Source organism: Nycticebus coucang, chromosome 18 (assembly GCF_027406575.1).
Source record: "Nycticebus coucang isolate mNycCou1 chromosome 18, mNycCou1.pri, whole genome shotgun sequence".
NCBI classification, from domain to species: domain Eukaryota; kingdom Metazoa; phylum Chordata; class Mammalia; order Primates; family Lorisidae; genus Nycticebus; species Nycticebus coucang.
This window is the reverse complement of record NC_069797.1, coordinates 72,487,184-72,501,337: the sequence shown is the minus strand read 5'-3', so window position 1 is coordinate 72,501,337 and position 14,154 is coordinate 72,487,184. Positions and strand designations below refer to the sequence as shown.

At 50.7% G+C, this 14,154-nt stretch overlaps 1 protein-coding gene across 3 annotated transcripts in view; it reads left to right on the top strand.

Moving 5' to 3' along the window:
* The window catches only part of SDK2 (sidekick cell adhesion molecule 2), a 294,538-nt gene that overhangs the window by 28,113 nt on the left and 252,271 nt on the right, over positions 1-14,154 (top strand). For 2 of the 3 annotated variants that reach the window (XM_053568346.1, XM_053568345.1), the window contains exon 1: positions 13,238-13,899. In XM_053568346.1, coding sequence (XP_053424321.1) covers positions 13,269-13,899 — 631 coding nt within the window. In that variant the 5' untranslated portion in view covers positions 13,238-13,268. Of the gene's footprint in view, positions 1-13,237; positions 13,900-14,154 lie in introns of those variants that run through there. The other variant, XM_053568347.1, reaches the window with a different exon arrangement.

The window sequence follows — 14,154 nt, the reverse complement described above, 5'->3', positions numbered from 1 at the left end:
CCGCCCATCCTCCTCCCTCCTCTCCCCCTTCCCCCTATTCTTAGGTTATAATTGGGTTATAGCTTTCATAAGAAAGCTATATATTAGTTTCATAGTAGGGCTGAGTACATTGGATACTTTTTCTTCCATTCTTGAGATACTTTACTAAGAAGAATATGTTCCAGCTCCACCTATGTAAACATGAAAGAAGTAAAGTCTCCAATTTTCTTTAAGGCTGCAAATTGCTACATTTGTACACCTTAATAAAAGAGAGCCATCATGGAGAAAATATGAAAAAAGTGCTTGATGCTTGTTGATCCAATATGGCAGATTCATGGCTTCTTGTAGCCTTAGTACCAATTTTTTTTTTTTCATTTTAATTATTGTTCTAATTGTCAAGGGCCATTTCTGCAGAAGGAGACTGAGGTTGTGGTGGCCACTTCATTTCATTTTGCAACACAGTGCTGGACGTTGGCGTACACACCAGTGAACAAAATAGCCATGAACTCTGCCCTCGTGGAATGCACCACCTCCCGGGGAAGACCAACCAAAATTGTGGTCAGCACAGGATGGAAAATTAAAGGGTGGAGCGAGAAAGTAAGTTCACCAGCCTAAATTTAAATCAGAGCATTGGAAAGGACATTTCTGAAAGACTGATTTGAAGTGAGACTTCTGGGAAGTAGCCAGAAGGAACTGGAGAAAATGGACTTGACCCCAGATGTAAGGGAAGATACAGGAGATGCCCCCAGGAAGGGAGAGTGTGAATTTCCGGGCAGTTGAAAGGAGCCCATCGGGAGGGGCACATAGTGGGTGGAGCCTCAGAAACAGGGTGTGAAGGGGAAAAGAGGGGGCCAGTGGCCTTGGCAGGGCAGGGTCAGGCAGGAATTGGCAGGCCATGGCAAGGACGTTTAGTTGTTTGTTCGAATCTTTTGAGTAATGAAGAATTTTTGCAAGTTTTTTTTAAACATTTTCATTATAGAATTTTTCAAACACATGCAGAAGTAGCCTAGTACCATGAAATGCTGTGTAGCCTGCTTCAATGTAGCCAATCTCTCACTTCCCTGACCCGCTTGATATTATTTTGAAGAGAAACTAAAACATCAGATTCTTTCATGTACAAATATTATGGTAGGAATCTCCAAAATGAGCAGGACTCTCTTTCAAGAAAAGAAATAACCAGAATACAATATCACACCTAAAAGAATGATAATTTCAGAAGAACATCAAATAGTGAAGAGATTTAAGAAGGGGAAGCTGATCGTGTGATTTACTTTTAAAAGATCATCCTGGCTGCCCTGCACAGAATGGACTTGGCGGCTGGAGAAATGGAGGCGGAGAGCTAAAAGGCCCAGTCGAGGTCCAGGTGGAACTTGGAGGAGGCTGGAGAGGACAACGGCAAAAAAGACAGGGATGTGGAGATGTTAGGTCTGTTTGGAGACAGAAGCACAGACTTGGTGATAGGTGGGATACAGAGGGTGAGACACGGTCTGGTTGGAGTATCAGGGGCAGTGAGACCTCAGGGTAAGCAGTGATACAGTGGGTGGGAGTTCAGCATTGAGGATCCTGCTTTGCTCCTAAGAGTGTGCCCAGAGGGCTGATGGAAGAGGTGCCTGCCTTCCTCCAGGGCCTCCGCTGCCCCTCCTCCTCCTTTGCACTACATCCTCGCCACAGGCCCTGGGACAAGGAGACCCAGGCTGCCAGCCAGGGGAGCAAAGCAGCCACTCAGCTTTCCAGAAGAGCCACAAACTCTATGTGGACAGCCAGGGGCTTCATTCTTATTCAAGGAGCAAGTTTGACCTTCCCATGCCCACATAACACCTCCACACCCGGACCCTGAGCAAACTCTGAAATGTTTTCATGTCGTGAGTAGGAAAGAAGAATGACATACCAGACCGTTAGGAAATCGCACTGACAAGCTGCCCCTAAACAGGGATAAATGTGAGAAAGGGCATAAAAGAGACTCGAGACTGGGCCGGGGGCACGGCAAGCCCACACAATGCCTATGGGTGAAGTAGAAGGAAACGCCACCTCTGGGCAGGAAAGCCCCTGGCACAGGCCTTTGCAAGTGGCCACTATCTTTGGGAATATGAAGAAATGGCCCTTCATTTCAAAGTGGTGCTGCCCCTTATGCAGCTGTCCTGGGGCAGCAGAAACAACCAAAACAATCATTCCCAGTGGCACGAGCCTTTGTCCTTGCCCCTCGTAGCTTTTGACCTGGGTAGTGGGATGAGATGCACGTTGCATTAACCGTATCACTGCGTGGCTTGACTGGTCTTTGTACACAGTGTACCCCAAAAGGAGGGAACTGGGTGGAATCAGTAGATGAGTGTGGAATTCAATCATTAGGAAAAGTCTCTCCGAAGTGGCCAGATTCGGGCTGAGCAGTTAGGGAAGGGCAGGAGAAGTCATCTTCCCGCTCCTCCTTCCGTGGGATAAAGCAATACCCCTGTGTCCCGGCAATCAAGGGAAGAGCACATTCCAGAAGGCCACAATGGTTACCCACGGCCCGTGCCGCTGAGAAGACTCGAGAAAAAAGGCTGAGAGAAGGCCTTTTAGTAGAGGGGGTTTGAGAGAGCTGTGAGTCGAAAGCCAGCTTTCCAGGAGTTAAGGAAGAGGCTATGTAAAGAAACCGAGGTAGAGCCTGTTTTGCATGAATTCAAGAAATTTGGCAGGAAAAGCCATGTGAGAAATGTGATGAGAGCCGGAAGAGGCAAAAGGGCCAAGTGAAGCTTTTACAAGTTGGGAAATACCTGCTTCTATTTAAAGGTGTGAAGAAAAGAGCTAGCAGAAAGTAAATGACTGAACCCGCCAGGAGAGGCGGGTACGTAGACGACAAGGATCCCTTGGGAGATGGAAGGTCTCTCATCCCTGTTTTCTAAGCCGGGAAAGATGAAGGCTGATGACGAGGACCAACGTGGTGTGGAGCGAGGGCTCTTCCAACGTGCAGCCTTCCTTGTTTCAATAAAACCTGAGATAAGAGTGAATCAAAGTAGAACTTCTCACAAGGCACTGTGCATGCACATCCCGTGCATGGGTGGGAGTGCAGAGGAGGAGGAGGAGGAGGAGGAGGACAGCCACCTCTTCCATCAGCCCTCTGGGCACACGCTTAGGAGCAGAGTGGGATCCTCAACGCTGAACTCCCACCCAGCACTTGGGATCGTGTGAAAACGGAAAACCTGATTCAGAAGGTCTGGGGGGAGGCCTGGGAGCCTGCGTTCCTGACACATGCCCAGGTCACACCCATGTTGCTGGTCTTCGTGTCAGTGTCCAACTGCTGGGTAGCTGGAACAGAGGACGCAGAGGAGAGGAAATGATAAAAAACTGAATCAAAGGAAGCTTCCTTGAGGAGAATGAAGGCCCACGTCTCTACCAGAGGGAAAGCGCTCTCGAGGCAGGATGTATGACAAAGGTCAACACAGAAACATAACCTGGGAAAATTTCAGGATGGGAAAAACAAGAAGTTCTCTCCAGGCATAACAAGCCATTTGTCTGAAAATCTGTATGAGTAAAATTGGCATCACAGGCTTCATCAGAAATGCAGGGGCCTCAAGTTCTGAGGGAAGATTATTTTGAACCTGGGATTTTATATACCCAGCCAAACTATCACTCCAATAGGAGGATACCCTGATGTGGAGCATGGCTGATTGGACAATAACTGTGTGGCTTCTGTTTCTCGGGACTGTTTCTCTTACCACCTTTAAATACATCTCCTGGCATAATGCAATCTGAAATTTAGGAAAAGCAAGGCAGTAAAAGTAACATAGCCTAAGTACACAGGACTGATTTTCTGAATTTATCTACAAGTCAAGAGACAAATGGTAGAAAAAAAAATGAGGTGCCATCATCTAGGCCTGGGAGAGCAGGCCATGTCATGAGAAGAAAACCAATGACAAAAACTTAACAGCAATGGAAGCACAGGTGGGGGATGGATCCTCAAAACTGAAGAGCCCGCCCTGCCCACACCAAAGAAGGGTGACCAGGAAGGCAAAGTGATCCTTTTCTCTGGGAGCATCCGTAGGGAAAATTCAGAGTTCAATGATGATAGGGAAATAAGGCTGGGCACAGGGTCTTGCACCTGTAATGCCAGCACTTTGGGAGACCAAGAAGAAAGGATTGTTGAGGCCAGGAGTTCAAAACTAGCCTGGTCAACATAGGCAGGCCCTGTCTCTACAAAAACATTTTTTAAATTAGCCAGGTGTGGTGACATGCCCCTGTAGCCCCAGCTTCTCCAGAGGCAGAGCCTGGAGGATTGCTGGAGCCCAGGAGTTTGAGGCTGCAGTGAGCTATGATTGTTCCATGGCACCCCAGCCTGGGTGACAGAGTGAGACCCTGTTTTAAAAAAAAAAGGAGAAAGAAAGAAAAGAGGGAGATGAAAACAAAAGGCAAGGAAAATGCTTTAGTGTAAAGAAATGCACGGCTATAATGGAATGAAGCTTCACAGAAGCTAGTAAAAATCAGATTGTAGAAAATTGGCATGAGAGAGAAGTGGATAGTTATAAGGATTTTGGAACAGGACAGCAAGGAGAGAGTGGCCTTGGATAAAATGGTTAAGGACAAACGGGAGTTTCCAGGGAACACTTTAACATTGTGCGTTTATAGGAATTAGGGAGATTCAGCCTCATTTAGGGTATATGATAGAAGTTAAGGAAAGGAGAACAGACCCGACCTTGGTGTTCCTGACTAAGTGCCCTGTTGTGTTCAACAGAGCGCTGGCTGGCAGGGCTTTTCTGGCCATGGCAGACCCAGGCAGGGCAGATCTCAGCCAGGAGCTTACATGTAAAGGAGTGTGAGAAGGAGAGAGAGACTTGAAAAGGCCATGAGCCCACAGCAGCAAGGGCAAAGGAAGCAGTGGGATAAATAAGGCAGAGAAGAACCAAGTCCAGGGAGGTCTGTTAAGGCAGAGAGGGGGGACCTAGAGTCTACAGGGCTCTGGGACAAAGCGAGTGATACAAGCAAACCAGGTTGCTGTTTCTGTACCCAAGACAGAGGAGATTTGTTCTCTGTTCCACTTTCTACATTGTACAGACTTCTGCGATTTTTAGCCAGATAAAAGTCAGGTGCAGGGAAGCTAGGATAACCTCAAATCACTGCACTGGTGCCCTCGGATGGCTTCAGACAAGTTTGAAAGGATTGCCGGGTGGATCTTCTACCTGCAGATGAGGGTGAGAGCAGACCTGGACAGGTGTACTCTCAGAACCCAAAAGTCTACAGAAAGATATGGGATGACTTGCCTTCATTTCCTTCTACAGCAGAGTTGGCAAACTTTTTCTGTAGAAGGCTACATAGTTACTACTTAAAATTTGCAGGCCAGAAGATCTGTGGTGTCACTATTTTACACTGTCCTGGTGCTAAAGCAATCACAGACAATATGCAAATGAATGGACATAGTTGAGTTCCAATAAAACTTGATTTACAAAAACAGCTGGTGGGCCAGATCTGGACACAGACTGCAGTCTACCCACTCCTTCTCTAAAGTCTAGAGTTTCATTATCTTGAGTAACAACAAGATCATTCCAAAAATCTAAGCAATCATGGGTGGTGCCTGTGGCTCAAAGGGGTAGGGCACTGGCCCCATATGCCAGAGGTGGTGGGTTCAAACCCAGCCCTGGCCAAAAACTGCAAAAAACAAACAAACAAAAAACAAAACAAAACTAAGCAATCATTGAGGGAATGATTTTTGGATCATACTGGTTACTATTATTTTTATTAGCCAAACCCTCTATGTTCTCTCATTTAATCTCCACAATATTATAAGGCAAGTATTTTTATCAGTCTCATTTGATCTATGTGGAAATGAAGACTTAGAAAGGTGGCTTCCTCTGCCAGTAGCTGTGAAGCTGGAATTTGAATTCAGATCTCTGAGACACTCAGTCTCAGCCTCATTCTCTCCCGCATTTTTATCTCATCCCAGCACTGGTGGGCTTTGATCCTAGAATGTAAATGAAATCATATTTCATATGCATTGGCTTTTAGGGATTCTGAGGTGTAAACTTCAATAAAGAGAAGCATCATTTTCAGAAACCAAGAAAGCAGGCCTCGGTCTTTCACAGCCTAGAACTTAGAATGTGTTTATATTTTGCATAGTTGGTAAAAAGTAGCTTCAGGCCTAAAACTCATGCTGTCTTCCAACTTATTTAGCTCTGCAAAACCTTACTTCTTGGAAATGAATTTAATGTACGCGATTGTATATATTACAGATAGTCACCACTTTGGGTTAATTTTTAGGGATCAGGGAGTCTATAAACCCAAATACCGGGAAACACACATTTGAGGTATAAATAGCTTCATTTGCAAGGTCAACGGAAGTAAAGACACAGTGATGAAATTGAAAAGCTGCTCACATGTCAGGTGTATTATCTCTCATTGTTTTGATCACATTGAACAAATATCATCACTTGTTCTGATTTGGATTTTTCTTTTTTTTTTGTAGAGACAGAGTCTCACTGTACCGCCCTCGGGTAGAGTGCCGTGGCGTCACACGGCTCACAGCAACCTCCAACTCTTACGCGATTCTCTTGCCTTAGCCTCCCGAGCAGCTGGGACTACAGGCGCCAGCCACAACGCCTGGCTATTTTGTTGTTGTTGTTGTTGCAGTTTGGCCGGGGCTGGGTTTGAACCCGCCACCCTCGGCATATGGGGCCGGCGCCCTACTCACTGAGCCACAGGCACCGCCCTGGATTTTTTTTTTGTTTGTTTGTTTGTTTTTGAGACAGAGCCTCAAGCTGTCTCAAAAAAAAACAAAAGTTAGTTTGTGCTGTGACATCACAGATCACAGTAACCTCCAACCCCTGGGCTCAAGTGAGTCTCCTGCCTCCGCCTCCCAAGTAGCTGGGACTACAGGCACCTGCCACAACGCCTGGCTATTTTTTGGTTGCAGCCGTCCTTGTTGTTTGGTGGGCCCAGGCTGGATTCGAACCCGCCAGCTCAGGTGTATGTGGCTGGCACCTTAGCCACTTGAGCCACAGGCACCGAGCCTGATTTGGATTTTGTGAAGGCACAAAGAGGAACAAGCAGAAATCCCTGCCTTCAAAGCGCTTATAGTCGAGTGAGAGAAGGCAGGCAAGAAATAAATTAATAAGTGACATCTGTAGTATTTATATCAGATGGTGGCAAAAGGGCCGAAGGGAAACAAAATAGGAAAGGGGGACAGGGAGGATGTGTGTGCACATGTGTGAATGCACCTGTGTTTGTGAGTCAGCAGGGCTGACGTGCAGCAATACGTGCTGGTGCCAGGGACCAGCCTGCAATAGCCGTGATTAGTCACCAGAATTTTCTGTGTTGAACATCGCCCCAAAGTGGGATTACCCTTTCAAGGTGAGTGACAGGGAGGCCTCTCTGGACAGGTACTATCTAAACAGACACAGGGAAGGTGAGGGAGTGAGCCCTGAGGACATGGGAGGGGGAATGTTTCAGGTGCGGCTGCAGAAGGGCAGGGAGGTCAGAGTGGCTGGCGGGGAACATGTCCCATCAAAGGCCTTTGCCCTTTAAATTGTGAGAACTTGGCTCTGAAGACTCAGAAAGGTAGATTCTCTCAGCTTTCAGATGTTTACGGAGCGGGGGCGGGGGGCAGGGGAGGCAGATACACTAGTATCTTTTTGTACTAAGCGGTTTAAATAAATAACCCTTGTTCAAGTTAGAGTTCATCGCTCTGTGATTTTGAATGGCCCTAAATGATTCTAAATCTTTGTCCAATTCAAAGATCAATGTCCCAGCCACCCAGAGGCAGACTTCTCCATGGTGCTTATATATCTTACGGTAGACACATTAAAGACATTCACATATAAAGTGGGTACTGTTTCTTTGTGTCTGAAATGACCACAAAGTACACATTCTGCCCCAACCAACCTCCTCCTTCCCGGACCCTCCAGCAGTGTTTATAGCGCCCTCTCCTGTCTGGAAATAGCCTTATATTTTCTACCAGTCTTGGCTGGCCCACCCACCTCCACCCCATGCTCTTGGCCTATGCCCCAGAATGGCTGACAGCAGCCCAGATACAGAAGATTCTGTTTCTCTCCTCACTTCATTTCCCAGCCTAGCCTACATTTAGCAGTTTTTATTGTTTAAAAATGCTGTCTCCCGTGGTCTCTTAACCTCTATTCTCTCCAGCTTGCATTTGGCTTCAGACCAGCAAGCCAGTGAACATTTCTGTGCTAGTCTTGGTTTGGGGATATTCTCCTTCAACTGGAACTCCGGTCTGTTTAGGTATATGTCCAGCCATACTTTGGAAACCCCAGATCCCAAAGCTTGAAAGCCAGGAGTAAAACCTGTAGTGATTTTGACCTTGGCACAGAAAAGTTAAAGACACAGGCTGCCCCTGGCCCGGCCATATATGTATACTGAGCTCTTAGGACCATTCTCCTAAGAGAAAGCAAATTTTAAGGGGTAATATAGAGAGTGGGGTGGAGCCAGGATTAAGATTGTGTCTCCTCCCAAATTCATATGTTAAATCCCTAATCCTCAATGTGATAGTATCAGGAGGTAAGGCCTTCGAGGGGTGATTAGGTTTAGATCAAGTCATGAGAATGGGGACCTCATGATGGGATAAACGTCTTTATGAAAAGAGAAGAGAACAGAGCCCCTTCCCCTCCTCCCCTCTGCCTTCCCCTTGCCCTCTCTCTTCCTCTCTTTTTCCCTCCCAGAGGACACAGCAAGAAGGTAGCCACCAATAAGCCAAGAAGAGAGCCCTCACCAGCACCTCGATCTTGGACTACTCAGTCTCCAGAATCATGAGAAATAAATATCTGTTCTTGTCAATAAAATGTAGCTTATGTACATCAGTAAAGATGGCATCAAAGAAGTAAAAAAAAATAAAAATAATAAAAAGTACACGGCTATAAATAAAACAAGTTGAGCCATGTGTTGCTGATGGTTGAAGTCATAGGTATAGGTAAATGCCAACATTCCCCCCAAATATATAATGTGGGCCATGTGTGTAATTTTGAATTTCCTAATAGCCATGCTTAAAAAGGAAAAAGAAATAGATGAAATCCACTTTAAAAAGTCTTTTTATTCAACTCAACATATTCAAAATATTATCATTTCAACACGTGTCAATAGCTACATTTGTAGTGCTCTGTAGCCACACGTGGCTGGTGACCACCATATTGAGCATCGGAGTTCTATGCTGTACACTCTGCTTTTATGTGTGTTGAGAATGTTTTCCAGAATTAAACAAAATAGTTGAAAAACAAAAACCAAACTCTCTGCTGTTTAAGCCTGGCAACCTATATCTTAGTCCCAAGCTGCCTGAGACAGGGACCCAGGGCCTTTGTCTCTCCAGATGAGATTAATAAACCACTGCTATCTAGTCCATTCCTTCCCTTTCTCTACCTTCAAAACAGAACAACAATGAAAAACAGATGCCATTAGTTATTTACTCGAAGCCCATGTTTCAAGGCCGTCAGTTGTCTGAGCTCCCTCCAGGAGGGGAGAGATGGCTGTGCTGAAGGTCTCTACTCCAGGGGGTCTTGGCCCAGCCCCCCCACAGCCACCCTGAGAGCAACCTCATGCAGAGAAATGAGCCTTTGGGACATGGTGTTGGGAAGGATGAATGGGTATGGGAGTACTTCTGCTCTGAAGCTCCATCGCTTTACAGCTTCCTCTACTCTGGCTCCCCTTCCCATCCCCTTCATTTTCTTCTAAACTGAGCGTGTCCAATCCTATGCTCACTCTTTCTGCCTCCTTATCCCTGGCAAAATAGCCATGGGGTACACTTCTTGGCTAAGGGTGGCACCCGAGTAACTTGGGGAGCAGGAAGCAGGGGATGAGGGCACAGGGGTGGGGTAGAGGCGTGTGCCCTTTCCTCCTCAGCACCCCGATCCCTGCTATCTGGCTGGTCCCTGTAGGTCCCCAACACATATCTAGGGCTGGTGGAAGATGCAGTCTGATCCTGCCACTGAACACTCTGTTCCAGCTGCTGTTACATTTGAGATTGAAAATAGAAGAAAAAAATACACAATAACTATATTGAAAGGCTGCCTCTGTCCCTGCCTACCCTTTGGTTTCTGTGCATAAATGATGGTGGGGCTTACACCACCTTAGAGAGTCTCGGCCTTCTGCAATATTGGACAGTTTCATTTGACTGTCCTGGGTTTTGTCTTCAATCTCCTTGGCTGGGACATGGGATAATATACTTCCCACCCCACAGGCTGCTTGACAAATTCTGCAGTGAGGCTCTTTCACTGATTATGCGTGGTCCTATGTGGGGTTCAGCGAATGTTTTTCTAGGAGAAGGGGATGTTTAAAACTCACATCTACTTGGGAAGGCAGAAGTGGGGACAAATTGCATCCACCCAGGCCTTTCCCTTTCCTGGGAATGAATTGTGTTTCTCTCTGCCTCTGCCCCTCACCTCCCAAACTCACAGAGTCAAAGGAAGGGAGAGAAGAGTCTTCCTCAAGGTGCTGTCCCTCGGGATGGAGGGAGAGGGGATGTAAATAAGGAAGACCCTATCCCATCCCCAGAGTGTTCCAGGAGCGCTGTCTGCGGAGACTCCACTAGGAAGGGGCAGGGCTGCAACAGGCAGGCAGAGCAGAGCCTGGGAGAGCCACGCACTGTAACTGCACTGTCTGCAACCTTCTAATTATGCCGCTGGTGGCAAGAATGAGGTCATGGTGTCTGCAAGTGACTTTCTCAGTCAAAGGGGCAGGCTCCTGGCTCAGCCTTCTCTGATAAGAAGCAAAAACAGAGAGTTCCCTTTGTGTGTGCGTAGGTTGAGGCCAGAAAGAGCCTGAATCTTCATCCACAGAGATCTGCTGGCAGGCTATGTTCCTCTCTCTTTTCCAACCTGCAGGCAGCCCTGGTGACTTCCAATAAAGAATAGGCACCTCCTCCCTCACTCCAGCCCCTGGTTGGCCCCCTATCATGGCCTTTAGGGATTAAAGCCCAGGCTTGTAGGGCTCCACATGGTTGTACAAGAGGCCTCCTCTTAGGAAGGGAACAAGCACCATTCCAGGCCCCACACACATCCAGCTCAGTCTCTTGGCTGCAGCAGTCTAGGGATTGGATACCAGCAGGGTGGAATCCCAGGTTTTGGACATTTGTATCCAGGTGAAATCCCACTCTCTGTGAACAGAGGTGCAGCCTTTCTGCTATTCCTTTGCTGGTGAAGAAGGAAGAGAAGTTGCTGCAAATCTGGCTCTCAGGCCCCCTCTGTGAGTGAGCAGTGTAACAGCACCCTAAAGCCCAGCTGTTCCTACTGCTCTGAGAAGGGCCTGAGCCCTCACCTGGGGTGCTCAGAGCAGGCAGGTGGGCAGTGAGGTCACACCTGGGCCTCACTTAAGCAAGTAGGAGTTGTGTGGCCACCAAGGGGAAGGAGAGCTGGTCCTATCTAGGCTGCCTTCCCCCCAAAGCCCTTCCATTTATCAATCAGCCAGCCAGAGTGGCTTTGGCCTGGGAGCACAGGTTCCCCAGGGAAAAGTGGCCAAACACCGTCTGAAATAGATGATTGGAGGGGATGTAGGGAAGGCAGGCCAGCTTCTCAGCCATTTTCAGCAAATGCTCAGAGCTCTTCTTCCAAGGCAGGTGATATGAGACTCTAAGAGTAATGAAATCTTTGCAGGGGGGATGTCCTCTCTGCAGCAAACAGAGGGACACCCTTAGGGAAGGAGCTGCCCCTGGGCAGTCAGCAGAGTCAGTAGGCAAAGTCCTAGACTTCAAGGACCAGAAAGGGACTGCAGCAGTAAGGGGCCAGACTCACAGGACCCCAGGAAGAGAAATGAGAGAAGGGCTGTGGTGAGCCATGCGGTATCTCTGCTGTTTCCCAGCAGAACTGCCCAGAGGGCAAGGCTGCCTTCTCCACTAAACTCTGCAGGCCCAGTGCCAGAGACCACAGTCTTTTCAGGACCCATAGAAATGTTTAATTTCTATTAAAATCAGAAAGGCTAAAGAGAATGTTTTAATATGTAACATTAATATACTTGTCTTTATGCCAACACAGTCCCAAAATATTTTTAACATTGTTTAGTGGAGGAAGGAGTCCACAAAGGCACTTCCCTAGTGCCCAGGGAAGTTTAACTGGGTCCCCTGAGCCAGCCCAGTCGCCCTCAGGGGCAGAGGACACCTCCGGGCTCCGTCGCTCCTTTGTGTCCCCTCCCACCACCACCAGTTTCCTTCTCTTCTACGCTTCACAAGCAGAGCTCCCAAGTAAAAAGAGAATGCGTAAAGAATGCATACGCCTTGGCACCAACTTCACTTTCTCAGTCTTCGGTGGGTCCCAGGCCTCCCCTTTGTCTCGCTCTCCGCTCTGAGCATTTCCAGACATTTGAGAGCCGGACCTAGGAAGGGGAGACTGCGATAACCAGTTGACCAATTCCCTCTTCCCGAACCGTCGCCCCACCCCCGTCACTCCCTGTGGGGAAGGGACCTGGGGGCGAGACCAGAGTCGAATTGAGGCCTTTGAGAGCGGGGTGCCACCGAGGCTGCAGGGGAAGGCTGGGCGAGAGAGCGAGTGCCCGAGCGCACCCCTCCCCGCTCCGGCGTGAGGCTGGAACTGCTGCCCCCGGCGGGTCCCGCAGCACCCGGGCGCCCGCGGCCGCGCAGACGGTTTGTGTTCCTGCGGGGCTCGCTCCCGGGCCTGGCTCGGGGCCGCCGCCGCCGCCGCCGCCCCCTCCCGGCGCGCGGGCTGCTCTCCAGTCGTGGCCACGGGGTAGCGCTCGGCCCCCTCTCCTCGTCTCCGCCTCCGCCGCGCTCGTCCCCGGCTCACGCTGCCCCCGCAGCTCCGGCTCCGCGCAGGCAGGAGCAGCTCTCAGGACGCCAAGCCCGGGAAGCGGAGGGCGGCCGAGGCGGGCGGCGGCGGCGCGGGCCAAGCGCTGAGGCGGCCGCTGCTCCTCCGGCCGGAGCGATCTGCGAGAGCCAGGCGGCCGAGGGGACGCGGCGTCCCCGAAGCCGGGGCTGCCCGCCGGGCTCTCCGTGCGTCTCGCCCAGAGCTCCGGCCAGGGCGCGGCGGCGGGCAGAGCCGCCAATCTCCATCCTCCGGTCGGCAGGAGGATCCGCGCGCGGGCGCAGGCGACAGTCGGGGTCTCCGAGCCCGGCAGCCTCCTCAGCCGCCCCGCGGCCGACGCAGACATGGGCGCGCGAGGCTGAGCGCCTGGCCGCCGGCCCCGCAAAGTTTGCGAGCCGGCTGGGCGCGGAGCCGAGGGCGCGTCCGGCCCCGGCGTCCCCAGGGGGCAACCCGGAGTCTCGGGATTCGGCGCTAGGGCGGTGGAGCCCAGAGGGGCGGCTCGGCCCCGCCAGATGCCGACTGCAAAGTTAGAAAGAAGAAAACTTCAGCTCTAGGGATATTCGGACCGCTATGCTAACCGCGCCCCCCGAAACCGGCGCCCCTGAAAGAAGCCCCTCACCCGCGTCTGCCTCTGTGCTCAGTTTGGGCCGGGTCTCCGGGGCCTGGGGCCCGGCGCCTGGAACGGCGGGGACTGCGTCGGCCGGGAGAACCCAAGCAGGGGGCGGGGAGGGGGCGGGGGTCGGGCAACGTGGCCACGGGAGGAAGTTTCCTGAAGTTGTCCATTTATTCCGGAGCTGGGCCGGCGACCCGGCCGGATCGCGGAGGCCGCCCTGCTTGGGCGGAGTCGGAGTTGGGGTGGTCAGAGAGAGGTGCCCCGAGTCCGAAAGGGCGGGTCTGCCTCTTTCTTTTTGCTCTCTCCTCTCCTTCCGGGCGCGCGGGCAGGATCGGACTTGGGCAGAAGAGGCGGAGGAAAGGTTGGGGTCGCCAGCGCTGCCCCTCCCGGGCTTATCACACCCGGGCCCGGAGCCTTGTGGACAGTCTCCCGGGACGAAGCCGCGGGGTGCCCGACCCCATCAGGATTATAAAGCAGGGTGCCGGGGAGGAGGACCTGGAGGACCCCCCTCCAGGCTGGTCACCATGTGGAGGCTGCTGATCTGGACTCTGCTGGCTCTGCTGCAGATCGGCCCGGCGGGAGCCCAAGGTAAGGAGGGCCACCCCCACGTGGGGCTGGGGGGCTGGAACGGGGACGGGGGATGGGTGGCGGGAGCTGGCTGGCCTCGCGGTGGCCTCCTGGACACCAGGCTTAGCCTTGGCAGAGCTTTCTCCAGGGAGTTTTCAGACACCCACCTCCGAGTTTTGGAGGCTGTCTTTTGGGGTGGGGCACAAGTCTTCGAGACTTGTAGCTTCCGAATGGAAGAAGGTGGGGGTCGCCCCCTGAGACTGAGAAGAGTCTAAG